Genomic DNA, 28000 nt, shown 5'->3' with positions numbered 1-28000 from the left:
TGGAAGGAACAAGACAGAACATTAGCATCTCCTGGGAGCTGGTGTGGATGTGGGTCGGCTGGGAAGATGTTAGGAGAGGGGGGCAGACTACATTGGGCCTGCTAGGCCCCTTCCTGACTGGAGAGTTAACGGGCAAAAAGGGCTTCAGACCCAAGAGAAGTGACAAGGCCCTAAAGAGCGGGAACTCCATGCAAAAAAAGAGAACGGCATCTGTCTCCTGCCAACAGACGGTGATGGGGTTTGGCAGCAGCCCAGGAGGATGACAGGCACCAGCTGAGGAATGAGCAGGTCTGGCCAGGCCTCTATCCACTATCTTCCAAGGCCAGTCCCTGAACTCTACTGTGCTGGAAGACCCAGGCTGCCTCCAGCAGGCACACTAGCCATAGGTCAAAGAGCCAGGACTGCTCATCTCCAGTGGCTTTTACACTGGACCTCATCATCGCAAAAATGTGTGCCCCGGCAACAGCTCTTGGTAGAATACAGACATACCATGCTGCTGCCAAACTCGGGGTTTGAGGCATGGGGTGCTCTACAGTGTCCTCTCAACCTGGGGCTCATATAAACATTAATGGTTAAAAGGAAAAGGACCACCACCTGAAGGGTTTGTGGCAGGCCCAGACCGCATGAACTAAGATGTGGACAGGAGACTATCCCATCTAGACTTGGCTCTGCAGCCTCAGTACTCACCTAGGGACAGGTTTAGGACATCCTGACAGGCCAGATGGGAAGGCTGCTGTTCTACCAGCTCAAACATGGGCAGGGCACCGCCAAGCAGGGACAGCTGTCAGAGAGACACAGCTGTTAGATGCACCTTGACAGTCACTATAGCCTCCAGCCTGCAGAGGTCTAACTTCACAGAGAAGAAAATGGAAGTGGTACCCATACCAAAAGTTACAGCATAGACCAGCAAAGTGGTCAACACAGCCAGGTCTGTCACCCCATCGGACACACATGACCACAGCGGGTACAGGGAGGACAACAGGAAGGAACTGGCGGAGGGGCAGCCTTTGGCTTATGATTTATTACCACCCCATAACCACGAGGCAGGTGAGTGGGCCAGACTCTACCACAAAGTTAATGTACAACACTGAGGTAAAAGATGAGCAAATTATGACCTAGACACAGACAAGAGAAACAGCAATGCAAGGCAGCTGCCCCGTTGCGTCTGCCCACATGTGTGAGGCAAAACTCCCCATGCAACCAGGGGATGGGGCCCCTAGCTAGGCCATGCAAAGAGGCTCCCTTTATCCCAGCCATCTTGTTGCCTGGCTCCCCAGAACTTTCATCTTGGCTCTGGACAGGGACAGTTATACAGACCTTTTTGACTTGCTGACACCAATTGTTAAAGTCTTCCTCAGTCTCACAGAAAAATCCCTAAAATGAAAATGATTGTGAAAATAGTGACTGCACCCATGAGCATGAAGCTGTGATCTCCAGTCTGCAGATCCTGGCATGCACTTGCCAATACGTGCCAGGCTATCTGTTCTGCCCATGCTTTGGTTCACACATACAGACACCGCCCAATGCATGGTGGCAAGGGGAGTAACTCCACCATGTGTTCCCTTTGATCTCAGCTCTCAAAAGCTGGGGTGGGGCTCAAGCTTGGTGCTCTGCACCTGCTAGCCCCATCTTCCGTAAGGTTAGCTGTCTAGGTGGTAGAAGAACATTAAGTTCAATCACTGAGCTGCTGAGACGCATTCACCACAATGTACACACACTCTAGTTAGCTGAGGAATTTACCAGTGGCTTCTGCAGGAAGTCTGAGCCCCAGAGCCCCAGCCTACTCTCCACAGAACTTGGGAGGGGCACACGTGGCAGAGTGCACACTGGGTGTTGTGTCTGTGTGACTGTCACACATTGGTAGTAGACATGCTGCACTCTCTGCCAACGAACAAGGTGATGGCAGCCTAACCAGGCAATGACTTTCCCTGGTAAGCCACTGTTTGACATTTGGGGTTTTGCATCCTTTTCCCCCAAACACATTTTGAGTAGGCAGGTTTATATAAATCATCAGAAATCCCTACTATATCATCAAAAAGAGAGATGGAGAAGCTTATTCAAGGGAATACATCAAGTGAACAAACACGAAAATGATGATGTTGTCATTTGTATTTTATATAGGGTAGGAAAAGACGTCCTCTCACACTTGGTGCGTGCACTCAGTCACAGGCAACACGCACACACTGGCTGTGAATGGCACTCAGGAGGCGGACAGTCTGGGGAGGATAAGAGGGTTCTTCACTACATAAACTTAACACTCTAAAATGTTGGGGAAATTACTACAACTTAGACATTTCCCTTCATATTCCACTCAGAACTGGCACAGAATGCCTCAACAGTTGCCTAGGAGTTTGCACAGTTGGAACATACCACAGCAATGGATGGGTCAAGCTCTCCAATGCCCATCCGGCAGGGAGGGTGTTGGCAGTGGAAGCTCTCATCGGGGATAAAGCAGCTGTCAGTCAGCTCCACTGCAGGCTGTGTAGTATGGGGGTCCAGATAGATGAGCTCCTCACCTGAGCAAGATGACAGGCAAGTCAGAGGAAGCTGCCGAGAGGGAGGGAGCAGGCCAGGCAGCATACAGACCCACCACATCAGAGTCAGCACAGAAGGCAGGTAGAGGTCAAAACATCACGGGGAATGGGGCACGTGCCACCACAATGAGTGAGGGAGAGGCAAGTGAATTAACACAACTCCACAGGAAAAAACGACTCCTCAGGGAGACAGATCTCTCTGGACCCACAGCATGCAGATCAGACTCACCAACATAGCCAATAAAGTAGTGGGCACTGTTGGGCTTCCCTCCAATGACACCCAAGGACTGGGGCATCATGAAACAGTGCTGCAAGACAGAAGGGGGAAGGCGGCTGAGCACGCTGGCCTTGCAGCAGCACGCAAGACGACTGCTCCTACACAGTCCCAGGGAATGGTCAAGAGATACGGAAGGGCAGGACAGACCAAGATGGGTGAGAGGCTTTGTACTTGGTTTACCTGAACACTGAGGGGTGATTAAAAGTGAAAGATTTGACACCGTAGCTTAAAAGGCTTTGCTGCTTGTTTTTATGATGGGGTGAGAGAAGTCAAAGTAGGTAGATGGACTTCTCACTGAATTTGTCTGCAGTCGCCATCTTCATGGGCCTAACCCACCCACCAGGCCAGCGGCTCTCAACCTTCCTAACACTTCAACCCTTTAATACAGTTCCTCAAGTGATGGTGACCCCCAACCATAAAATTATTTCATTGCTAATTCACAATGGTAATTTTACTACTGTTACAAATCATAAATGCAAGTATCTGACATGCGGGATCTGATATGGGACCACAAAGGGGTCACGGCCCATGGGTTGAGAACCATTGATCCAGTCACAAGTCGAGGCTCAAGGGATACCCAGGAAGGGCACAGCAGAGACCTGACAGAGACAGAAGACCCTGATGCCAGCAACAGGCTGACGGGTCTTGAAAAAGCTGTAGACATTTAAATTCTCCGAAAGATTAAGGCCTTTCATCCCCATCTCATACAGATACAACTAACTGACCACACCGAAACAGATAAAAAATTGGGAGCACAGGGCCCAGGTTAGAGCTGCTCAAAGACTCACCTTCAACGTCTCCACATAGGCCTCATTGATGTCTGTAAGTCCCAGGCGGAGAGGGATGAGGAGCACTAGGGGTCTCCAGGTTGATGGCCTGTTGGTGACATCGGCTCCAGCAGGGAACCCGTTACAGTGCCGCTCTGAATCTGTAGGAAATGCAGCAGCCCCTGCACAGGGAAGGCTGGCCCTGCACAACCTTCCTGGAGAGGAAGACAAGTTTCTCATGGGCTAAGCGGAGGCAGCAGAAGGTCTTCTCAAGGAGAAGTGTTCTGGAAATCAAGTGCTTAGGCTCTGGCTGGAGAGATGGCTCAGTGGCTAAGAGTATATGACTATACCTGCAGGGGATACTGGTTTGAGTCCCAGTATGCACAAGGCAACTCACAGCTGTCTGTAACTCCCCTTCCAGGGGATGCCACACCCCCTCATGGCCTCTGCAGGTACCAGGCAGGCAAGCGGTGCACAGACCCTGGGTCTTCGGCAAGAGTAACCAGTGCTCTTCTCCACCAAGCCCATCTCTCCAGCCCCCTCTCATCACTGGGATTAAAGGCATGAGCCATCATGGCCAGCTTTTAAATCATTACTTCCTTCCTGTGTGTGTGTACATGTAAATGTGTGGGGTCAGCAGACAAGGGGGTTGGGGGAGTCAGGTTCCAGGGACTGCACTTAGGTTGTCAGGCTTGGCAGTAGACCACCCTCAAGACCATTCACAGGCCCACTGTTTAGCTCTTCTAACCTCTAAGCACACACCAGAGCCACCTTTAGAATTTATCTATTTTTTTTTTTTTTTTCAAGACAGGGTTTTTCTAGGTAGATTAGGCTATCCTGGAACTAGCTCTGTAGAATGGACTGGCCTCGGAGATCCACCTGTCTCTGCCTTTAGTGCTGGGATTAAAGGTGGTGAGCTACTACCGCCCAGCAAAACACATCTTTAAAACAAACAAACAAACAAACAAACTAAATAAATAAATAAATAAATAAATATACAACTCTTTAAGAACTGAAGAAATGGTTCGGCTGTTAGGAGTGTTTGAGGCTCTTCCAGAAGACTGAAGTTCGGTTACCAGCACTCACATTGGGTGGCCTATAATTCCTTTTTCTGGCTCTCTGTGGGTACCCCTCACTGTACCACCACAAAGAGAGTGAGAGAGAAATAACTATCTTAAAAAGACAACTCTGAGTAAGTGAGGTCTTCTTTTATTCCATTGGAAATTTTCACCACAAACATTTGGCTTTTAAACCATGTCTATTTTGCTCACTGCCACTCGGAAGCTTAATTCCATCTGTCTTGGTTTTCCCTTACTTCTTCTCCCTCCCTCTTCCGACATTTCAACCAGAAAGGCTCCCCTCTGCTAGTATACTTTTCCAAAAATCCGAATGGGATCGCTATAGCCAGCTCTCAGGATGAAGGAGGTTCTGGCAACCTTTGTGAATGATGTCAGTTCTTCCCTAACTGTTCCATTCACAAGCAGTTCAAGAAGTTAGAAGCAAAGAAACTAAGTTGCTACTGTGCCCTTAGCTTTGCTGACATTTCTAAGAAACGGGCTATCATGGACAACTTTAGCAGTGGAATAAAAAGGCAGCTTGTTTATATTTATGTGTCTGTATGTGCACACACATGGAGATCAGAGGCCAAACTGAAGAGCTGGTTCTCTTTCCACCATGCTGAGTCACAGAAATCAAACTCAGGTCATCAGGTCTGGTGAAGTGCCATCTCACCAGCATGCTTCCTGTCTTCACCGATACCCTCAAAAGCCAAAAACAACTGTCACAAGTGAGAGTTGCCTCATCTACCGCTACCACATTACACCATGCTCAGGAACCCAGCCTCTTTGCCAGAAGCTCCTGTCCTTCATCGTGTCCCAATATAATTTTTCCTAAATTCAGAGTCAGATGCTTTGTCCTGTCCTATAACGAGACATCATTTCTGACAGGGCTCTGGTCAACCACTAAGCAGCCTCAGCACCCACGAGGAGCTGTCAGAGATACAGACTCAGGCTCCTTCCTCAGGATCTGATCCACATCCTCATGACAAGGCCTCAGTTCATGAACTTATTGGTCCAGTGTTGATATTTCAGACAGTCCTGAGACTACAGGAGAGACTGCCATCACCATGGCTCCCACAGTGCCATAGGTACCCAAATTACTCTAGGGGTGGGAGAATGGCTCAACAAGTAAAAGGCATTTGCCATGCAACCTCAAGGATCTGAATCCCAAAGGTCACGGTAGAAGGAGAGAACCAACTCCTAAAAGCTGTCCTCTGACTTTCACATGGAAAACACATTGTAACAGATATCACACACACACACACAAAAACACACCAACTTTTTTACTTAAAAGTTACTATGGGGGCTGCAGACATCATTGATAAGAGCACCTACTGCTTTTGCAGAGGACCTGAGTTCATTGCAACCAAGCCCAGCTGCTCACAACCACCATAACTCCATTTCCAGATCCAATGGCCTATTTAGGGCCTCCGAAGACTTGTGAACACACACACACATCCTAAAGGAGAAGTTCCATAGATTTTTTTCCAGCATTAGTAGTCTTCAATACAATTTAAAAAGATACTGTTTTCTTTCTTTTTTCTATTAATTACTACTACTACTACTTCTACTACTATTATTTTGTTTTGTTTCTTTCCCATTTTTGAGGAGGGCGGACAGGGTTTCTCTGTGTGGCCCTGGCTGTCCTAGAACTGGCCCTGTATACCATCCTAGCCTTAAACTCAGAGATCCTCCTGCCTCAGGCTTCTGAGTGATGAGATTAAAGGCGTGCACCACTACCGCCCAGATACTCCCATGTTTTCAACATCAGGGCAAACGACTTATGATACTATTTAAGGCTTTGGTTGTTTTCCTGCTCTGTGAATGTGTGGCAGTACTAGGAATTGAACCTAAGAAATTTACCACTGAGTTATAGCTATAGGCCCTTTGCTTGTTTATTTTTTGAGATAGTAGTATCTCACTAACTATGTTCATCAGGCTGGCCTTGAACACATAGAGATCTACCTACCTCTACCTCCAAAGTACTAGGATTAAAGGTGTGCACCTCCACACCCAGCTACTTCTCTTTTGTTTTTGATTTAGGTTGGCATGTAGCCCAGGCTGGCCTTGAACTCCTGATCTTCCCACCTCCATCTTCTAAGCACTAGGACTACAAGTATGACCACTTTCCCTTAGAAATGAATTTGTGCCTCTGGTTTCCCTCGGGCTACTGGTAGGCATTCATTCCAGAACCATGTACTTCCTTCTTAGGCTTCCTTTGCCGGAGACGGGGTAGATGAAAAGCCCTCCTCACATCTCGTGTGAGCATTAATACAATGCAAAGTGGCATACATTAACAGATATTTTTTCTTCATGTTAAGGCTATCCTGCCCTTTAATTCAAGAACTAAAATTACTCTCTCCCACTGTAACCATCCTAGTGTGGCCTGTGCGGTTCTGCTCATCTTTAACATGTTATCTGCCGCACACACTTAAAACTGCCTTGATGCTGGAGAGAACAGCTTCCTCTCCCTTAGCCTAGCAGAACAGTAAGACAATGGGGTTTACAGATGTCTGCCCAGCTTCCACAGCTGGGCAGTACCAGTGCTGCTGAGACTCAAACCCCTTAGCTGAGGCTCCCTCTTGGGCCTCCTGTGATAAACCCCGAGCCACTTACTGATCTCCTCCATCACCACAGTGTTGTCCATTGCTATGTGAACAGCCAAGGAACTCCACGTGTCGAATACAGCAAGCTTCCTACAGAAAGTGAGAGAATATCCCCATGAGCCTTCTACAGCATGAGCACTGCACCATCACAGTGACAATCATGAGGCAGTTTCAGAGTTTAAGTCAAGGATTTGTCCAATAACTCAAACAGAAAGAAAGCTGGGTGTTGCTCATCAGGGAAAAAAAATGCCAGCTGCCCCTGGCCAGGAGACAGAGTATGGACAGGAGCCCCTACGTGGCACAGCAGCTCAAGTGTCACCTGTGTGGAGGCGGGTCCAGCTGACTGTTGAGCACCTCATTCTGAAATGACAGCCCCGGAAACCTAAGCATCAGCACAGATGTGACCACCCGCTGGAAAGAAGCATGGTGGCAGACTTAGGGCTAGGAAAGAAGAGCAGACTGCAGCCATGCTATGCAGGGAGAGGGTGTCAAATGGGTGCCGGGGACGCAGAAAGCCAAAAACCAGTGAGAAGACAGAGAGCAAGAAAGGGCATTTTGTCATGGGACAGTTACCAAGGACCTAAGCTGCAAGGTCCTGGTATGTCCAGGAACACAACCAGAGGCCAATGCTTGGAAGGCACCAGGGAAGGTTCTCAACCTTCCCAAAGCTTCGACTCCTTAGTACACATCCTCACGTTGTGGTGACCTCCAACCAAAAATTATTTCATTGCTACTTTATAACTCTAATTTTGCTTCTGTTATGAATCACAATGTAAATATCTGATATGCAGGATACCTTAACAAAGGGTCATTTGACCCCCAAAGGGGTTACAACCCCCAAGTTGTGACCACTGCACAGCCCCTCCTGTGTTGGCAACTTGGAGGGGCTCAGTAGAGCCAGTACTCCCTCACCGCCTACCCATCATGCCCTGCCACAGCAGTAAGTGTATGGACCCAGGAGAGTCAAAGCAGCACTTCACTGCGCTGCCATGTCTGTAAAGCAGGCACAGGTTGTGTAGACTGCGGTCAGCAGAGGCATGTGAACAGGCTAGGAAGGTCTCAGGGGAGAGCTACCTGGCCAGGGCTGTAAGTTACACAAAGGTCCTAAAGCAGGAGTGAATGAGCAACAGATGTGCCATCCAAGGATGTGTCAGGGTAGAGTAAGCTCAGGGGGAGGGACAGGGTGGGTCATGATGTGGTAACCAGCTAAGATGCCTAGGACAGCTCCAGCCTCAGGGAGGGCTGTTGCATTTTATGGAGATGACTCTGGTTATTCTTTGAAAAAGTCTAGGAGAGAAAGAGGATTAACAATAAAGCATGAGACAAGATAGGGACCAGGAGAGGGAAGGAGGGATGAGCATGGGTTAAAATTGCCTCATGAGCCTCCAGGTAGAGAAGCAATAGAGTTGAGGGGTGTAACCCTATCCCTGTGTGTAGGACAGATGTAGCCACAGGTGAGGAAAAGCAATCCAGCAATAAAAGCAGGGAGCCCAGGACAGACAGTAAGCACGGGTAAGCAGCCTGACTTGCCATTTCCAGAAAGATGCAAATAGTAGGGGCTGCTCTTTGCCAGGAAAGACAGAGGGAAGGTGGGGCAGCAGAGATGAGCAAAGCAGTGATGGAGAGCTGGTCAGGCTATTCAGAGCTGCAGTGGAAGGGGCAGCACTGTGGCGGCTCTGTGAATTACATCATGAGCTGAAGAGGTGTGTGCTGAGGAGAGCTGGGACTGCCCCTCACCCCCTTGTATATCTGAATGCTCAGTCCCCAGTTGGGGACCTGTTTGAGAAGGGTTAGGAGGTCTGGCCGTGTTAGAGGAGGTGTCACTGGGGGTAGGCTTTGAGAATCCAAAGGTATTGTCACCCCCAGTTAGCTCTTGCTCTGCTCATGCTAGTGGAGCAGATGTAAGCTCTTGGCTACTGCTCCAGTCACATGCCCGCCTGCCTGTCTGCCTGTTGCCATGCTCCCTGCCACCATGCGCAGGGACTCTAGCCCTCTGGGACCCTAAGTCCTCAAAATTAAATTGTTTTTTGTTTGTTTTGTTTTTATAAGTTGCTTTGGCCGTGGTGCTTTGTCATGGCAATAGGCAAATCACTAAGGCAAGGCAGGACTTGGAAATGGATGCTAAAGGGTATGGAGTAGGTATGCATGCCACCAAGAAGCCAAGTCAAGGAGGAGTCACAGCCAGCCATGGCTTGGGATGGCTGGGCATCAGATATAGGAGAAAAGGAAGTGTTCATTCAGGTGGCGCCTGCAGGAGATGGCCACTGCAGACACGGGATAGGGTGTCAGGGAATATCCAGGAGAAATTACAGCTGGAAAAAGATTTGAGAGATACTGGCTTTCAGTCCAATAGGAAATGGCTCTACATAAGTAAGTGCAGAACCTTCCAGAGGCCACAGGGAAGTATATCAGGTCAAAAAACAGGGCAGGGAGAGGAGGGTGGGCAATGTAGGGATGGCTCAGTGGTTTAGAGCATCTGTTGCTCTTGCACAGGATCCAGGGTTCAGTTCCCAGCACCCACACAGCAGCTAACAACCACCCGTTAACTCCAGTTCCAGGGATCTAACAACCTCTTCTAGCCTTCCTGTAAGCCTTGCATGTATGATGTGCACAGACGTAAGTGCAGGCAAAATGCCCATATATACAAAAATAATCTTCAAAACAAAAACACTGAGGGGGTCAGATGCTGACAAGTGGCATGTCCCTGAAACAGCAGAGGAAATTTTGGAGCAAATATCCCTCAGAACAAGGCTGACTGAGCTCCAGACTCTGGGGCCACAGAGAGGACAGGAAGAGACAGGCAGGGACTCATGAGAAACAAACTCCAACAAATTCTGAACAACATGTAGAGGCTTATGATCTCTGACAAATCCACAGAGGTAGAGAGGGCTATGGTGCCTGCAGAACCGCCATGGTTCCAGATCTGAGATGCCCTCATTACAGATGAATCTGTACACCAAGACAGAGGACAGGGCCATGCTAGGCTCTGACCTAAACAGGAATCCCATTCACAGAACAAAAGGCATAGTCACCCAGAGGACTCCCCTGGGTCTATAAGCAAAGAATCAGAATACCTTATTTCCTGTGGCAAAAAGTACTCAAGGAGTGGGTAAATGCCAAGGAGAACTCATGCTGACCCCAAGAAGCAGAAGGGCTGGGCTCATTACGTACTTGAGGACCTGGGCAACAGTGTTCGGCCCGTACCACTGGCCTATAGACTTGCCTTCGCCAACTCCCATTTGCGCTGCAGGAAACAGAGCCAAGTTAGCAAACACATCCGTTCTAGAGAGCCTTACTTTTGGTACATCAGTAAATGCTTCACGGAAAGGTCTACACACCACACACACACACACACACCAGGCCTGACTTTCGGTCCATCAGTAAACACTTCATAGACACGTTCTATTAAGGTCTGCCCTCCTAAGGAAAGCAAACCTTGAGGATGAGCCTAACTCACAGACTGCATGGAATCAGTCACTGAAGGCAGGGGCAGGGGCAGGGGCAGGCTAGGGTCTGAGCTAGTGCTGGAACACCAACAGCAGCTCACAGGGGTCAGTGTTAGGGAGTGACCTAGAGCCTCATCTTCCATCTCTGCAAGATCTGGAAAGCTCCCAAGAGTCTGCCTTCTGCAAAGAGCCATGCCTGGGACACACTTAATCCCCACCTATCTGGTGGATGGAGTAGTAGCTGTCCTTCCTGTCGAGGAAAGCATTGAGGACGTTGAAGTAACTGTCAGGTTGCCTCTTCCGCTGAGTCCACCTCCAATCTATTGGAAACAAAACACAAGTAACAAACCTTCCTTTTACACAGTGCTCAATATCCAGATGGTGTACAAAACTTTATCTTTGAACCTTCTTAAATTTAAAAATCAAATTCTACAGGATCTCAAATATGCACTCACTAGCTCATCAAAACAAATCTAGGCTGAAAGCAGAAAGCTGTTTCGACAGCTTAAAGATAATTTCTTTTAAAAATCCATTTATATCAATATAAAATACAGGCCTGGTGGTTCAAGCCTATACAATCCCAGCTCTTGGGAGGCTAAAGCAAGATGCACTGGTTAGTTTTATGTCACAAGCTAGAGTCATTTGGAAAGAGGGACTCTCAATTGAGAAAACGCCTAGACATAGTGGCCTACACGAAAAGTCTTTAGGCATATTGATTAATGACTGTTATGGGAGGGCTGAGTGGTGCCAATCCTGGGCAGGTGGTCCTATACTGTTAAGAAAGCAGGCTGAGCAAGCCACAAGGAGCAAGCCAGAAAGAAACATTCCTCCATAGCTTCTGCTTCAGCCCTGCCTCTAGGTCCAAGCCTTGCATTACTGCCCTTATTTCCCTAAGACTGAGTGTGACCTGATGGTTCTGAGATGAATAAACCCTTTCCTCCCCAAGCCGCTTTTCATCATGGTGTTCTATCACAGCAAGAGAAACCCCAACTGAGACATAAGAGAATTGCAAGTTGAAGGCCTGTTGTGCAAAGAATTATCATTTTAAACTGTGTACCAGTTGTTTAAGCTCTAAAACATTTGTTTAATTCTGTAAAGCTATAGTTCTTTGCCGTCTACAACCTGATGGTCTAATAAAGAGTTGGATGACAATATCGAGGCAGGAGAAAGGATAGGCGGGCTGGAAGGCAAAGAGGATAAATAGGAGGAGGATCTGAAAGAAAAGAAAGAAGATAGAACAAGGAGATGAGGACATCAAGGGCCAGGAACCCACAGAGTAAGAGTGAAATTAAGATTTACGGAAGTAAGAAAAGGAAGGAAAGAGGACAGAGGCAACGGATAGGATCATTTAAGAAAAGCTGGCAAGGTCAGTGGTGGCGCACATCTTTAATCCCAGAGGATCTCTGTGAGTTCGAGGACAGCCTGGTCTACAAAGTGAGTTCCAGGACAGCCAGGACAGAGAAACCATGACTCCGACAAAAAAAGAAAAAAAAAAAAAAGAAAAGGGGGGGGGGCAGGAAACAAGACATGTTAAGGTCAGACAGTTACAGAAATAATAAGCCTCAGTGTCATAATTTGGAAGCTGGGTGACTACCCCCCAAAAAGAGTAAAGATCCCCAAAAAGCTGAAAGAGTCAACGTTCAGAAAAATACCCACAACAACAAAGGAAGGCCTGCCTGGGCAACTCAGTGAACTCCAGAATTAAAATATTAAGTAAGAGGACTATGAGTTGGAAGGATGGCTGCTCTTTCAGAAGACCCAGGTTCAATTCCCAGCACCCACATCTGTCTGGGTTTTTAGAGCCCATTCACTATGGTGCGATACCTTGCTTAGCCTTGATACGATAGAAGGAGCTTGATCCTGACTCAACTTGATGTGCCAGACTTTGTTGACCCTTTTTGATGAGTGGATAACAGATAGGTTTGGGGGAAGTATGGAGAGAGTGGGTGGGGGCGGGGGTGGGAGACTGTGGTTGGTATGTAAAATAAAAAAAATTTTAAATTAAGCCGGGTGTTGGTGGCCTATGCCTTTAATCCCAGCACTCGGGAGGCAGAGGCAGGTGGATCTCTGTGAGTTTGAGGTCAGCCTGGTCTACAGAGCAAGTTCCAGGACAGGCTCTAAAGCAATACAGAGAAACCCTGTCTTGAAAAACCAAAATAAATAAATAACATAAAAAAATTTAAATAACAAAAAAAAAAAAAGGGTTAAAAATATGATGAGCAGCACTGCAAGCTTCCTACAGAGATGGGAGAGAACTCTTGAATGGGCTTTCCACAGGGTGAGCATTGAGCAGTATGGCCTACTGGTTTTCACTGAGAAGAAATACACCCACGCACACACGCACATAAATTGTTGGTACTGGAGGTTGAACCTAGGGCCTTGATCATCCTAGACAAGCACCATAATCTATGTTTTGTCTGTAATATGCTTTTTTGTTATGTTTTCTGTTTTTTGTGAGACAAAAAGAAGCTTTGTAACCTTGGCTGACCTGGAACTCTCTATGTAGACCAGGCTGGCCTCCAAATCATAGAAACCCACCTGCTTCTGCCTCCCCTGGGGCTGGGATTAAAGGTGTGTACCACTATGCCCAGCTTCTGTAATGTACTTTAAACACCCCTTACTACACAGACTCCATTTAAGCAGCATGACTCACCTCGACCTAGGTGCCTGCATACCAGGGCCTGGGCAAAGATCATCTGACCACAGCGAAGCATGCAGCCCCAGCCTGTGTCTGAGGTCGGGCCAGTTCCCCCTGTGTGGAAGACAGAATAAGCAGCATTCACAATCAGAGGACCCAACAGAGGCCAGCAACAGGATGCATTTGGACAGCTCCATACATAGCACAGGCATTGACCCACTCACACATCTGCTATCTCAAAGCACAACTCTGAGGACTCAGAAATGCAAGATCCACATATCTGAGAGGTAGAATGTAACAGGCTTTCTTTTGGACACCAACCAGCTTCAAAAAAAAAAAAAAAAAAAAAAAAAAAAACTTATTTATGAACGCTTGGCCTTAGTTTAGCTCATTTCTTGCTAGCTCTTATAACTTAACTTATAACTTAAACTGTTTCTCTTCATTTACATTTTGCCTCTGGGTTTTTTACCTCCCTTTCCTTCTGTATGTCTTACTCTGTGTCTGGCTGGCTGGCAGGTGCCTGGTTGGCTGGTCTTAGGCATCTCTTCTTTCTTCCTGGTCCTTTTTCTTCTCTCTCTTGTTCTCTCCTCCTACTTATTCTCTCTACCTGCCAGCCCCACCTATCCCTCTACTGCCTAGGTACTGGCCATTCAAGCCATTCAGCTTTTTATTAGACCAATTAGATGCCTTAGGAAGGCAAAGAACACATCTTTACATAGTTAAACAAATGCAACACATCTTTATACAATTAAACAAATTCTCCATAACAGTAGAATGTCCCAACAATCCCCACAAGATGGGCAAAATGTGAACAATCCATCATGCAGTGATAGAAACGCCTGGCCCACAAACAAGACTCCCCATGATTACTCTGGAAGATACAGAGAATCATTTCCCACTACCAGAAAGGCAGAAATGCAAACGCTCCTGATGCCCAGCACTGCTGACAGTCAGGGCTATGGTAGTCAGTAGCAAAGGTAATGACAACTCTACATTTTTCAAGCCTGTGCTTTGAGCTCCTCCACTCCTGTCTACTCACTGGGGCTTGGAAGACTGACATGGCACAACAGGAATGGGGAGAATGCTCTCAGCAGGCATTCAGGGCAATGCGACTGACTATGCAGCTCTGAGGAGGAGGGGCAGGCTCTGCAGCAGTCAGTGGCAGAGACGGGGTGTGAACTGTGGGCAGGGAACTCAGGTCAGTGGAGAGGGTCCCCATTTCTGTACCTGTCGCCACTCTCATCCCACAATCATCTCTACAAGACACAAGGAATATACAGGCCACACTTGGTTCTTAAGACCACGATGAGCTGCTTTAACTGTCAGTTTTAATTGCCCATTTGACACAATCTGCAATCACCTGACATGGTAGTTAGCCTGAGAGTGGCCCCCACAAACACATAAGTTTGAACTCTTGATCCCCAGCTGATAGCACTGTTTGGGAAGAATTAGAAGGTGCAGCCTTGACTATGGATGCTTGGTTTCAGCCGTCTCAAGCCCCTATTGCTGTGACTTCTCAGCAAAGGTGGACGGTAACCTGAACTGTGGGCGAAAACAAGCCCTTTCTCCTGAGTTGCTTTTCCCAGGCCATTTTATGACAGGACAAAACAAAGACATCTCACCTCAGGGATGTTTAGAACTGCTCAAATAAAGAAAGTTTCTCTTGCTCTAGTATCCTCTTCAACACTCTAGTAGTTATTGTTTATCACGGTATCCTAGTTTAGTTTCTACTATGGTGATAAATACCGTGACCAAAACTAAAATTGGTTAATTTGGTTTATGCATCCTGACCACAGCTCATCACTGAGAGAAGCCACGGCTGGAGCTCAAACACGGCTGGAGACAGGGACTGACGCAATGCTGCTTACTGGCTTGCTTCTTGACTCCCCTTCAGCTTGTTTTTTTGGTTTGCTTTTTGTTTTTGTTTTTTCGAGACAGGATTTCTCTGTGTAGCTTTGGAGCCTATCCTGGAACTCACTCTGTAGACCAGGCTGGCCTTAACTCTGCCTCCCAAGTACTGGGATTAAAGGAGTGAACCAATACGGCCTGGCTCAGCTTGTGTTTTTTTTTTTTTTTTTTTTGCTTTTTGTTTAAACACAACCCAGGACTACTGTTTTGAAATATTAGTTTGACTACATAAAGATTTACTGCAATTGTTCACAGAATATTTGTTTAACTACGTAAAGATGTGTTGCTGTTTTACCTTGCTTGTTAAGGCACCTGATTAGGCTAATAAAAAGTTGAATGGCTAATAGCAAGGAAAGAGGTACAGGTGGGACTTCCGGGCAGGGAAAGTAAGTAGAAGAATTTAGACTTGAGAAAGAAAAAGGAGGTGACAGGAAGACACAGGGGCCAGCTAACTAGACACAGAGGAAGCAGGAAAGAAAGCTGGACATACAGGATCAAAGAAAGGTAAAAAGCCCAAGGCAAGATGTAGACGAGCAGATACAAGTTAAGTTAAAAGAGCTAGTGGGACAAGCCTGAGCTAAGGCTGAGCATCCATAATTCATAAGAGGTCTCCATGTCTTTATTTGGGAGCTGGCTGGTGGCCCAAAGAAAATGCTGACTACACACTACCTGTTCAGGGGTGGTCCCAGCCTCAGTAGGCTGGACGCTCCCACATCAGTCATTAATCAAGAAAATGCTTATACCCACAGGCCAATCTGATGGTTCCCTCTTCCCAGAAGATCCCAGCTTGTGTCGAGTTTAAAAAAGGGAAGAAAAAGAAAAAAAAAAGAAAAAGAAAAAGAAATGCCAGGCATTGGTGGCTCATACCTTTAATCCCAGCACTCTGGAGGCAGAGGCAGGCAGATCTTTGTGAGTTCGAGGCCAGCCTGGTCTTCAGAGCAATTCCAGGACAGCCAGGCTACAGAAAGAAACCCTGTCTCAACAACAAAAGCAAGCAAACAAAATAAATAAAAAACACAAACCAAACTGACCAGCATAGAGCCAGTCTCAAAAGCAATCAAACTACAACAAAATTATTGTCGAGACCCTTTATCCTGACTACAATGCCCAGCGAAAGCTGGCTGACAAGGAGATAGCAAGCAGCTTCACAGGTTGTAGAAAAGTGGGATACTCCAGCTGGGGAGACAGCTCAGGGAGCATGCCAGGCCAGTGCAAGGACCCGAGTTCAGTCCCTGGAACTGGCATAAAGCTCAGTGCAGTAGCACACTTCTGAACCCAGGGCTCCTACACAAGTAGGGAGGCAGAGTCCCCAGGATCTGGACCAGCTAGACCGACATGCAGTGATGACTAATAAGAGACCTTGTCTCAAACAAGGTGAAAGGCAAGGACTAAAACTGTAGGCTGTCCTTTGACCTCCATATATGTGCCTGAATCCCCCACACAGACACAGACAGATATGTAGATTAAAAACAAACAAACCAAAACATTTGAAAAAGATAAAAAAAAAAAAAAAAAAAAAAAAAAAGTACTCACCAATGGCTGGAAAGTTTCTCCTGTATGTAAACCAGAGTCTGGATGCCACATCAGACAAGATTTCGTCCTTCTCTAGTTATTTAAAAGAGGGAGACAAACAAAGTGAAAGTCAGCAGATAATTGTCATCTCAAGATTTCTGCAGAAGTAATCAGAGCCAAGTGGATAATACCTGTGAAAATGCTGTATTTTCTGCCCAGAATCCAAACAGGCTCTGAGGTCTCAGGGAAATCTTCGAATTCAGCAAACCGGAGAGTATCATATGTCAAGGTGGCTGTGGAAACAGAAACACATTTGTCTGATTTCATTTTTTTGTTTGTTTTGTTTATTTTGAGACAAGCCGCTGGTCTTGTCCTCACTGCCACGCCAGCCCCAAATAACACACTGAGACTCTGTGTTTGATATAATGGTGTTGGCCAGTTACTTGTCTCTTATCGGCTAGCTTTGTCTTAAGTATTAACCCACTTCTGTTAATCTATGTATTTCCACATGGTCTTACTGGAGAGCCAGCCAGCGTCCTGCTCTCTCCAGACTCTCCATCTTGACTCCTACTCCTCCTTAGTACTTCCTCGAATCCTCCTTCTCTCCTAGTCTCCTAGTCTTATTGGCCAACAGTGCTTTATTCATTAACCAGTATGAGAAACATATTTACAGAATGACATCTGTTTTTTTGTTTGTAAAACCCTTTTTTAAGCTTTTGTTAAATTTTAAGTGGAAGTTCTTATTAGCCACATTGGCGCCATATGTTAGGAGTAAGGTTTTTCCGCCAGCCGCTGGTCCCCGCCGCCACGCCAGCCCCAATTAACACACCGAGACTCTGTATTTGATATAATGCTGTTGGCCAGTTGTCTCTTATCGGCTAGCTCTGTCTTAAGTGTTAACCCATTTCTACTAATCTATGTATTTCCACGTGGTCTATCTTACCGGAGAGCCGGCTGGCATCCTGCTCCCTCCAGACTCTCAATTGTTTCTCTATATTGCAGCCTGTCCTGCTACTGGCTCTATAGACCAGGCTGGCCTCAAACTCACAGAGATCTGCCTGCCTCTGTCTCCCGAATGCTGGGATTACCAGCTTGTTTTTGGTTTTTTGTTTTTGTCTGATTTCACACTGAGATCATTTCTGCACTAAAGATTCTTTCAACACCTGTGTCTTTGCAGTTTCCTAATAGCCTCATGAACAAATATATGAGCATACAAGACAGACAGCCTGTGAGATTGTTGCTGTGCTGAAGGCTGGGCATGGCAGTCAGATGAGCTCTCCAGAGTCTAAGTCACTGAATCATCATCTGACACAGGAAAGAAACTTTGAGCAAAATTTCAAACATTTTTTTTTTTTTTTCTTTTGGAGACAGGGTCTTCCTACACAGCTCTGACTGCCCTGGAACCTGATATGTGCCTTCCAAATGCTGAAATCAAAGGTGTGCACCACCATGCCCAGCTTTACATTTTGAGACAGGGTCTCACAAATCCCATCCTTGAAATGTAGCCAAGAATGACCTTAAACTCCTGATCCTTCAGCCCCTAATTCTTGAGTGCTGGGAACTGAACCCCCATGCTGGCTTCATGTATTCTAGGCAAGCACTCTACCAACTGGGCTACAGCCCCAAGAAGGCGCCCTCTAGGACTCTCCCAACCACCTGCTATATACTGTGGATACGGATACCCAGGGTATTCAGCTTCTGTGCTAGTGAAAGGACACAGCAAAGGTGGGCACCACCTCTGAGCCCTGGGAGCCAGAGTCTAAGTCTAGCTAGGGCACTCACAAGGCACTCCTAAGCCATTTATATAACTTGAGTGTACACAATCACTCTCCCATAAAAATGGGGTAATAACAGGGCTGCTTTACTACACAGCAATGAAGCTTTCATGAAAGATCTCCCATGAGGTGCTGGCAGGCAGACAGAAGGGCATCAATGTCAGTCAGTGTCATTAATATCAAGGCAAGGATGCAGAATCACAGAATTGAAAGCATACACATTTTACTATGACCAGAGGGCTTCTCTGGGTACAGTCACAGGCTGGGAAATGCTGGAATGTACCCTCAGAAATAGAAGACAGACTGACAAGTCCTCAGCAACAGAGGCTTTCTGAGAAAGGCAGGGCCAGGCCCAGTAGTAGGCCTTGTCCTGGAACTCTGTACTGATTTTAGCTGTTTATTTCCAAGACAATGTCAACAAACTGCTTGGTAATCCTATGCCCAACTTAATCTCTCCCATTCTTATATACGGTTATTTTAGTACATGATGCTAAAGGCTAAGTTGGGATAAATTAGCATTCATGTTCATGTTTTCAAGAAGTCAAAAAACATCATGCGTCCCTAATGTCTAAAGCGGCAAAACGCTGAGTAGGCAAATTTCTTAGGTTTATTAGCAAATTTCACAGGTAAGGAAGCCAACTTCAAAGTGAAAGCAGTAAGTGGGGCTCTATTAAGTTCAAATGCATCACCAAGTCTACTATCGTAACTATGAAAATTATGGGTTGTGGAGCTTGACAAACCAACAGCCAGGCTTGGGGTGAAGAAACCAGAAGGAAACAAAACTACAAAGAGGCAATCACAACTCCCACAGCCTCATAGCAGCTAAGAAGCAACAGTAATCTCAATGGTCTGTGGAGAGAAGTGCCCCGTCCTCCAACAGAACCCCACACTCCACTGAGTGAGTCGCCTTTCCCTGGGCCTAGCTAGCTGCAGCTGCTATCTGTGCCACTCTCCCATTCTTCCCATCACACTGCATCCTCCGCAAGTCAGAACAGGATTTACTTTGTTCCTGAGAGTAAGCTGCAGGAGTATATGCACCTGTCAGAGTATCAAAGGCATTCCTTCCTGTGTGGTCGTCAAGAGCAGAGCTGTGGAACCACGGGTCTGAAGCCACCAAGGGCAAGTGTCCTTCCATGTCTCTGTTTTCTTACTGGTGAAGTGGGAACAGCTATGTACTTTCCTCACTGGGCTGGGGAGAAAGGGTTCTAGAACTCTGAACCAACTGGGAGTGCCTTAAGCACACTCTCACAGAGCCAGCCTTCTCCAATTCTTGAAATAACTTTGTGGAAAGAAATCCATTCTGTTCCTAAATGGGAGTGTAACAATGTACAGGAGATTCAAGTCAAATGTGTTTCTTTGCCAAAACAGATTCTAACCCAACAAACTTTCCACAAGAAAGGCAAACAGTCCTGGCGTGATGGCACACACCTTTAATCTCAGCATTCTGGAGGCAGAGACAAGTGGATATCTATCCAAGGAAGCCAGGCATACAGAGTAAGACTCTGTCTAAAAAAGAAAGAAAGCATGCATTCACGCGTACACACACGCACGCGCACACACACACACAGCCTTGTAAGTGCATTTAGAGCAGAAAGCAGCTATGCTACCACAAGGGCCAGCACGGGTGACTTTGACCTTTCACCTCGGAAAATGAGCACCTAAGGCTCCATGGCCTCAATGATTCCAACTAGAAGGGCACACGAAGGCGCTCTCTTCCTTTTGTTGTTACAGGTATCCATCCCACCGGTCTGGAGGACAGGAGGTGCACACAAGCCACCATTCCCACAATACCCCACTTACATGGGCATACCACAATGTCAACTGAAACAGACAAACACACAGTTTGAGAAGCCATTCACAGAGCATCATCCAGGCCAAGCTGACAGGGAAGAGAAATTCCTGACCCTCTGGAACTTTATTAAGTAACAGTTTTCAAACTGATTATGACTGAGGCTTGCTTCTGGAGGTAAAGCCCACACCTGGAGCCATCATCCACATGATACCCATCGCCAAGCTTCTATGGCCTCACTCAAGAAATAGGATGAGAACCCAGACAGGTGCAAAACCTAAGCTCACCACCACCAGTGAGAGTCCCAGCACAAGGACTCGCCCCTCTGGACGTCAACTGGCCTCCACACTTCTCCAGCGTTCTTTAGTTCAACTGCACCACCCCTGTTCTATCTTTATACCCAATGCATGCCACTTACAAAGCATTACAAATGGCCCAAGACAGAAAAAACAGTTTCCAAACCCCCAGCAATAAGTTAAATGTGGCATCAGACAACACACAGGGGAAGTAAGGGGTCCCTGAAAGAGCTCTTCCATTTGGTCAAGCTCCCTAGAGGCTGACTTCCCCACCCTCTTCCTGGGACTTCTGAGATCACAACTGAAAGGGAAAATGGAAAGTGTTTTAATAATATGACAGTTTAGTTAGGAAAAGTACTATGATTTAATATCATTTCTCCGACTACCAGAAAAACAGAGAACCGTGCTCAATGAATGGAACTAACCTTTTTACTTAACCACAAATTACACTGTCATTCAAGCAGCGAGAATCACAAAAACATAGCCAGTAGATCTCTTTTAAAGATTACTGCAATATATCTTATGTTGTGGAATAATCTTTTTGTACACCATGAAGATGTGTCTCTGCCTAAGGTAACTTCTGATTGGTTTAATAAGAAGCTCAATGGCCAATAGCTAGGCAGCAAAGACTAGGCAGGACTCTGGGGAGAGAGCGGAACTCAGAAAGAGGATTAAGGTTTGTAGATTAAAGCAGTTAAGACTTGGAAGGAATTGGAAGTATAGTATGGAGGGGAGGTATGAGCCACGTGGCAGAACATTGATTAATATAACAGGCTAATTTAAGTTTTAAGAGCTAGTTGGGAACAAGCCTAAGCTAAACTAAGCAATCATAATTAGTAAGAAGTCTCCATGTCATAATTTGGGGACTGGAGGCCCAAAGAAAGTCCAACAATAATCTGATTCTTATACTTTTGAAGGTAAGAATGATGCTCAACCTTGGAGTCTGAGGAAGGAGGGTCATCTGAGTTTGAGGCCAACTTGGGATACACGGAAAGTCCCTATCTCAAAAGTTTGTTTGTTTTTTCAAAGGTTTGTTATTGCTTTTAAGAGGAAACTCGTGCCTGGCAATAGAAACCTAGCCAGCAACCTGGGCTAGAAGACCTTGGGTCCTGGAGAACCTACAATCATTACATTACTACACCCCATATGCTCACAGATAGGTGCAGTTCTCACCCAACAAAGAAGCTTCTCAACAGATGAAAACTGTTACAAACACAAGAGGACAAGTGACCATGTGGTACCCATCCCCAACTGTTACATCTACAACATATCTCCTGAGATTAAGACTCAGGGATCATCAGGAAAGAGGGGCCAAAAGACTCTAAGCGCCAGAAGGACAGAAGTTTGCTGTGAGAGTACATCTCCTGGAAATGTCAGAAGCTACCCATAGAGTCTAATTAGCATAGCGCCTAAACAAGACCTGAACAAGGGTGACACCAACAGAAGGGGTACAGGAATGATAAGAAAATAGGCAGATTATTGAATCTACTTTTAAACTAAAAAGCAACTACTAGTCTTAAATACTTTACACTGGTATGGATTTTTGTATAGATACAAATTTAATGTTATTTTTGTCATCTGTATATGTTTCTACTCTTGTTTAAGATAGTTTCATATATTGATACAAATTTAAGGTTATTTTTGTTTTAACATACTGTATATATGTCTCTACTCTTGTTAAGGTATTATACCTATACAGCTCATTTTAAAGTGTAAAGTTCTAGTCCTTAAAGGCTATTATTACAAAAATTTTAAACTAATTAAGAAATGTAGGTTGGTAGTCATCTATAACAATCAAATTTGTGGCCATGTTTGGTATGCTTTCCAGGTCAAGATATATTTTAGAAAGATGGCCTTCAAACACTTCAGAGACCTACAGAATATGGCATTATAAATATTTTAATAACGTTAAGTCTTTTTAGGGCAGCGAGACATGTCTGTTCTTGATAACACCAATTTACTTCAAAAAAGGATGATGAACATCAAAGAACCTCCATATGGAGTTTGATTTCCTTGGAGCAAAGTTAGCCACTGGGCAAGAAATTACCCTCCCTTCAACTGCTGACAGTATGCTGTCCAAACTGAACAAGCAGTACACAAAAGAAAGCAACTGTCAGACTTTGCCAAGACAAGGTAGGTCAGTCCTTCAAAATTCCTGCTCCACAGAAGAGTCTGTAAGGTATTCTAGGACTACAGGTCAGAGATGGGTACCCCGTTGGAGTCTGCAGAGGAGCCGTGGGAGTCTGTCTAAGCAGCCAGGGCTTCTGTCACTTCTACAGTTCTGGAAGCTGTCTGCTCCACATTTTTACTTAGGTAATATTATATAATATTATATCCATCTTGGGTCTCTGATAGAGTTGAAGACTGGATAGTTGTAGTTATAGTTTTCCCCATTACCAAATTCAGAAATGAAACTCACAAAAGAGGGATAAAGTTTATAAGGTTGAGAGACATAAAAGCTCAAATTGTTTATCTAAGACATCGTTTCAAGTTCTAAAAAGATAGTTTTGGGTTGGAAATACAAGTTAGGATGGAAAAGAATTAGGTACAAAACTTTGGACTCACGAACATATAAATTTCTCTGAATTTGCCAAATTCAAATGTACTGGATATTGTGCATGTAATTCTTACCTGTTAATTGTTCTTATTGCACATAGTTTTACTATGTAAGAGTTAAAACCTTTCCTTTTTATTTAGACAAAAGGGGGATATATTAGACTGTGGGATATTTGCACACTGTGTAGTGCTATGACTGGTGTAATACAAAGGTGCACGGCCAATAGCTGGGCAGGAGATATAGGCAAGACTTCAGGGCAGATGGAGAACTCTAGGAAGAAGAAAGGTAGAGTTGCCAGTCAGACACGGAGAAGAAACAGGAGGTGCAAGATGGAAGAGAGGTAATGCCACATAGCAGAAAGTAGATTAATATAAATGGGTTAATTTAAGTTATAAGAGCTAGCTCTGACAAGCCTAAGCTAAGGCCAACCTTTCATAATTAACAAATCTCTGTCATTACTTGTGAGCTGGTGGCCAACGAGCTTGCCACTAAGGGGGAAATCTCATGGAGCCCCTACCCTAGAAAAAGAACTACTGCCAGCTGGATGATGGTGGTACATGCTTTTATCCCAGCCCTAGAGAGGCAAAGACATGAATCTGTGAGACAGACGGCGTACATGGGAGTGGTTGGAAGAAGAAAAGGTAAGGCGGAAAAATCATTAATTATATTTGAATTAAAAAACAAATACAAATTATAGAAAAATAAATGTTTTTAAAAATCCCAAGAACCAGTCTGTTAACTTCAGTACAATCACAATCACAAACTCCTCTCAAAACCTTCCTATTCAGAATAAATACCTGAGTTGTCACTGTGCCCTAGCAAGGATCCATGATTGAATCTAAATTTTTCTCCGTCTTTGCATAAAAAACAAAAACCTAAGCCAGGCATTGGTGGTGGTACATGCATTTAATCCCAGCACTCCAGAGACAGGCAGATCTCTTGAGTTCGAGACTAGCCTGATCTACAGAGTGAGTTCCAGGATAGTCAGGGCTACACAGAGAAACCACCTCCAAAAACCAAAAAGGAAATAAACTATGTGTAGGCGGCATGTGTGTCTGCATGTGGGCATTTGCATGTGAGTGCAGCTGCCTTGGGAAGCCAGAGGCATCAGGTCCCCCTAGAATACCAAGAGCTGCCTGACACAGATCCTAGGAACTGAACTGGAGTCCTCTTGAAGAGCAACAAGTTAGTTCCTTAACCACTGAGCCATCTCTCCAGTCCTCTACTTCACTTAACTCCATTGACTCTCACTCACCACACTTGAGCACACCAAAATCCATGCTGCTTTCCAGTCTGCTCCCCTAGCAGTTACTTTTTGTTTGTTTTGGCCTCAGTATGAATGTAATTTCACCAGGCAGTGGTGGCACATGCCTTTAATCTCAGCACTCGGGAGGCAGAGGCAGATAGATCTCTGTGAGTTCGAGGCCAGTCTGGTCTACAAAGCTAGTTCCAGGACAGCCAGAATTGTTACACAGAGAAACCCTGTCTCAACAAAACAAACAAAAAAGAATTTACTTTCAAAGAGCAAGGGGTGGATATATGTAAGAAGCTTTGGAGAGAGGAGAGGGAAGGGAAAAATAATGAATATCTCAAAAATATACTTTCAAAGTGAGATTTTTCTTGGTCCTTCTGCTACAATTCCTATAACTGGTCGTATCATTCTCCCATATGAGCACCATCCAATCCTATATACTCCTGACTGTAGAGAATGTCAGCTAGCTCAAGATAGCAATTTTTACAGTCCATTTTTCTAGTCCAATGTCTAGATTACAATTCCTGATGTTCAAGGAATTTAGAGTAGTTTACACAAAAGGCAAGTAAGGTGAAGCATGGTGGCACATGCCTTTAATCCCAGCACTCGGGAGGTAGAGGCAGGCCCGTCTCTCTGAGTTCAAAGCCAGCCTAGTCTACATTGTGAATTGTAGAACAGCCAGGGTTCTGTAGGGACCCTGCTTAGGGGATGAGGGGGAGGAACACAATGATAAGAACAACCAGAAGCCATATTACAGTGGTGAAGGAAGGCAGAAGCTTCAAGGACCTGGGAGATCAGGGAGTAGACCATAAAAGACCATCCAGCATTATATCAGGAGAAAAACTGCCCCATCATACCCTAAAAAAGATCGTATGCATTTTTATCAGTACTAACACCCGTCTTCAAATGCAAATGTCTTTTTGAGTTTGATCTCTCAGCAGCATTCAATACCCACGTAAGGTCCCATATGCAGGATAGGATATTTGGAAAGCACTCTGACACTTCTAAAGCTGCCCAATAGTTAGACCTTGAATCAGAGGGTGAAGCCAGCAACTAGCTGACCAGAGTTGGCCACAGAGGAGTCAGCTATTGGATACAGAAGACACAGGAACGAAAAGGGCAGGGACCGGAGGCTGAGCTTCCTCTTGGTTCTGGGACAAGGGAAGAGACTTCTCCAGTGGTGTCTCTGGCCAAAAGAGCAAGGTCAGCTAGCTGCTACTTAGCCTCTCTCAGCTAGCAGATGTTTACCCCAGCCTTAACTCCCGAGTCTTACTGATAAATAGAACGATAAACACTTAATTTAAACCTCATACTGTGGCTTCGGCAGAGGGGGAGCGGAGGGACTAGAAGCCTTGAGTGGCCAGTGGGGTGCTGAGCAGTGGAGCAGCGGTAGATTCGTGTGCCGTGATTAAGCCAACAGAAAAACATCACACGTTTCACTACACAGTTACATACTTGGGCAGTTTTTCACATGAAAGGTAATATAACTGACTATTAAACTGGGCTTTCTGTCTTTAAACATCTCATATTAGAGCCGTAGGTACCCAAAATGTATCTAAGAGGGAAGTGGAGTCAAGGAGGGGCTTGCTCATCTTTAATCCCTGCGCTGGGGAGGCAGTAGCAGGCAGAATCCTGTGACTTTGGGGCCAGCATGGTCTACATAGCTATGAATTCCAGATCAGACAAGACTATATGGTGAGGCAGTCTTAAAGAGGGGGGTGGGATAACTAAATAACTGTGTGTGTTACTCACTCCATTCCTCCAGCAAGCATTGTGACAATTTCAGTTATTCACTCTAAAATATATATGTACACATACATACATACATACATACATACATACATGTATATATCTCCATCCATCCACAATTTACATCTGGTTCAAGCTTCTTGGGGAGTCAAGGTTTCTGCTTCCTCCAGCTATTTAAAACACTGAAGAAATAGATGCCACAAACTACTGCCATGTGTATGAACTGTAAGCATCACTCCCAAGTAATAGGCAACTTCATCTATGGTGCAGATGTCAGTAGACGAAAAAATACCAAAAGCAATGCCAGTCAATACAGGTACAATTAAACCAGGTGACAGGATTCCTTCAAAGAGGAGTGGATTTTGGAAGGCAAAACAGTTCTTTAAAAACGAAAACTCCAATGCTCTGGGGGAATTGGAGAGAGAGAACCTTTGGGGGGGGTGGGGGGTGGATATTTTTAGGTCTGTTAGGAAACGATGTATTTGGTGGATTTACATCTCCAAGACAGTTTGCCAGGAAAAACAAAGACCTGTACTCTCTCTCTGGAGCTTCGGATCAAGAGTCTGTTTAAAAAAAAAAACACCACCCACACTTAACCTGGTATTAGGACGCCAAGAAGTCAAAGCGGGGTGCGACTGAATCATGGTCTCCAGCCGCAGACACAGAAGCGTGGATCACCTACACAGGTTACTGAACTTTAAAGACAAAAGACGTGCATCCCGCGGCTGTTGGAACATCAGCCGACAACTTGACAGAAGTTAAAGCGCTCGGCTCCTTCGCTGGGCGCGGCGTGGCCTAGCTCCGCGGCGCACGGCTCCGCCCCGGGCACCAATGCACCCGCGTCCTGATCGTCCCTCGGGCTCGCGGCGCTCCCTCCCGAGCCGCCGTGCCCACAGGCTGGGGCGCTCACCACGGGCCTCGGAGGCGCCGGAGGCCGCGGCGTTGACGGGTGACCCCGCGAACCCGGTGCGGGACGCAGCTGCGGCCCGCCCCGCTAAACACACCGGTCCCCGCCCCACCCGGCGTCCTCAGGAGCCAGCCAGCCCGCCCGCCACGGCAGGCGCCCGCCCTCCTCACCTGCGTCCATCTTCCCTGTCCGGTCGCCGACTGACCGCGGTGTCGCTCCGACGGACTACTGCGCGACACGGCGACGGGAAGCCGCGGTAGCCAAGCGCGGCGCAGCGGAAGCGCGGGCGTCGCCATCTCGCCGTACGGCGGTGGGAACGCGGGGGCGGGGCCTCGGCGCCTGTGGCTCGCGACGGGACCCGATCGCCCCGCCCCCGCGCCGCCCCCACCCCGCCCCGCGCCGCCACTTCGGAAGCACCCGGGAGCCGGCCCGAGCGGCGCTCGCCCGGCGCAGCCATCTTTCCGTACAGACGGTTCCCCGCGCATGTCTCGGTACGGACTCACCGCCCGCTGCGGCCGCGACGCTCGCGCCGTGGCCCGGCCGCCCGGGCGCAGCGTGGTGCGGGCGGCAGCGCGCAGCCATCTTGCCGTACGGCTCGGCCGCGGCCCACGTCCCGAGCTGTGTCGCCGCGCTCCCTCGGGGCGGGTCGGGCCAGCGGGCGGGCAGCAAGCACCGGAGCCTGGCGGCGCCCACGACCGAGGCCCGCAATGGTGATCTGCTGCGCGGCGGTGAACTGCTCCAACCGGCAGGGCAAAGGCGAGAAACGCGCTGTCTCTTTCCACAGGTACGCGGCCCGCCTCCGGGTCCGCCACGCCCCCGCCCCGGCCGGGCCCGCGGGGGAAACTGAGGCCGCGCGGTGGGCCGGGCTCGGGCGACGGGGAGCCGGGGTGGGAGGGCGGCCAGCCGAGCGCAGCTGAGGGAGGTGGAAG

The 28000-nt window shown here is 46.8% G+C and overlaps 2 protein-coding genes across 3 annotated transcripts in view; one reads left to right on the top strand and one right to left on the bottom strand.

Moving 5' to 3' along the window:
- Atg4b (autophagy related 4B cysteine peptidase) overlaps nt 1-27390 on the bottom strand; it is a 29078-nt gene extending 1688 nt beyond the window's left edge. The window contains exons 1-12 of one of the 2 annotated variants that reach the window (XM_051190845.1): nt 27242-27390; nt 16938-17039; nt 16768-16839; nt 13342-13440; nt 10907-11008; nt 10414-10486; nt 7253-7332; nt 3600-3793; nt 2764-2842; nt 2371-2516; nt 1318-1374; nt 688-781 (exon numbers count right to left, since the gene is read on the bottom strand). In XM_051190845.1, coding sequence (XP_051046802.1) covers nt 688-781; nt 1318-1374; nt 2371-2516; nt 2764-2842; nt 3600-3793; nt 7253-7332; nt 10414-10486; nt 10907-11008; nt 13342-13440; nt 16768-16839; nt 16938-17039; nt 27242-27251 — 1108 coding nt within the window. In that variant the 5' untranslated portion in view covers nt 27252-27390. Of the gene's footprint in view, nt 1-687; nt 782-1317; nt 1375-2370; nt 2517-2763; nt 2843-3599; nt 3794-7252; nt 7333-10413; nt 10487-10906; nt 11009-13341; nt 13441-16767; nt 16840-16937; nt 17040-26754; nt 26870-27241 lie in introns of those variants that run through there. The other variant, XM_051190846.1, reaches the window with a different exon arrangement.
- An 89-nt stretch (nt 27391-27479) lies between these two features.
- Thap4 (THAP domain containing 4) overlaps nt 27480-28000 on the top strand; it is a 35009-nt gene continuing 34488 nt past the window's right edge. Inside the window, exon 1 of the mRNA XM_051190844.1 lies at nt 27480-27855. Within this exon, the coding sequence (XP_051046801.1) occupies nt 27779-27855 (77 nt within the window). The 5' untranslated portion in view covers nt 27480-27778. The remainder of the gene's footprint in view (nt 27856-28000) is intronic.

This window comes from Phodopus roborovskii, unplaced genomic scaffold (genome assembly GCF_943737965.1).
Source record: "Phodopus roborovskii unplaced genomic scaffold, PHOROB, whole genome shotgun sequence".
NCBI classification, from domain to species: domain Eukaryota; kingdom Metazoa; phylum Chordata; class Mammalia; order Rodentia; family Cricetidae; genus Phodopus; species Phodopus roborovskii.
Note: the sequence above shows the minus strand (reverse complement) of the source record. Positions and strands in the feature narration are given on the sequence as shown.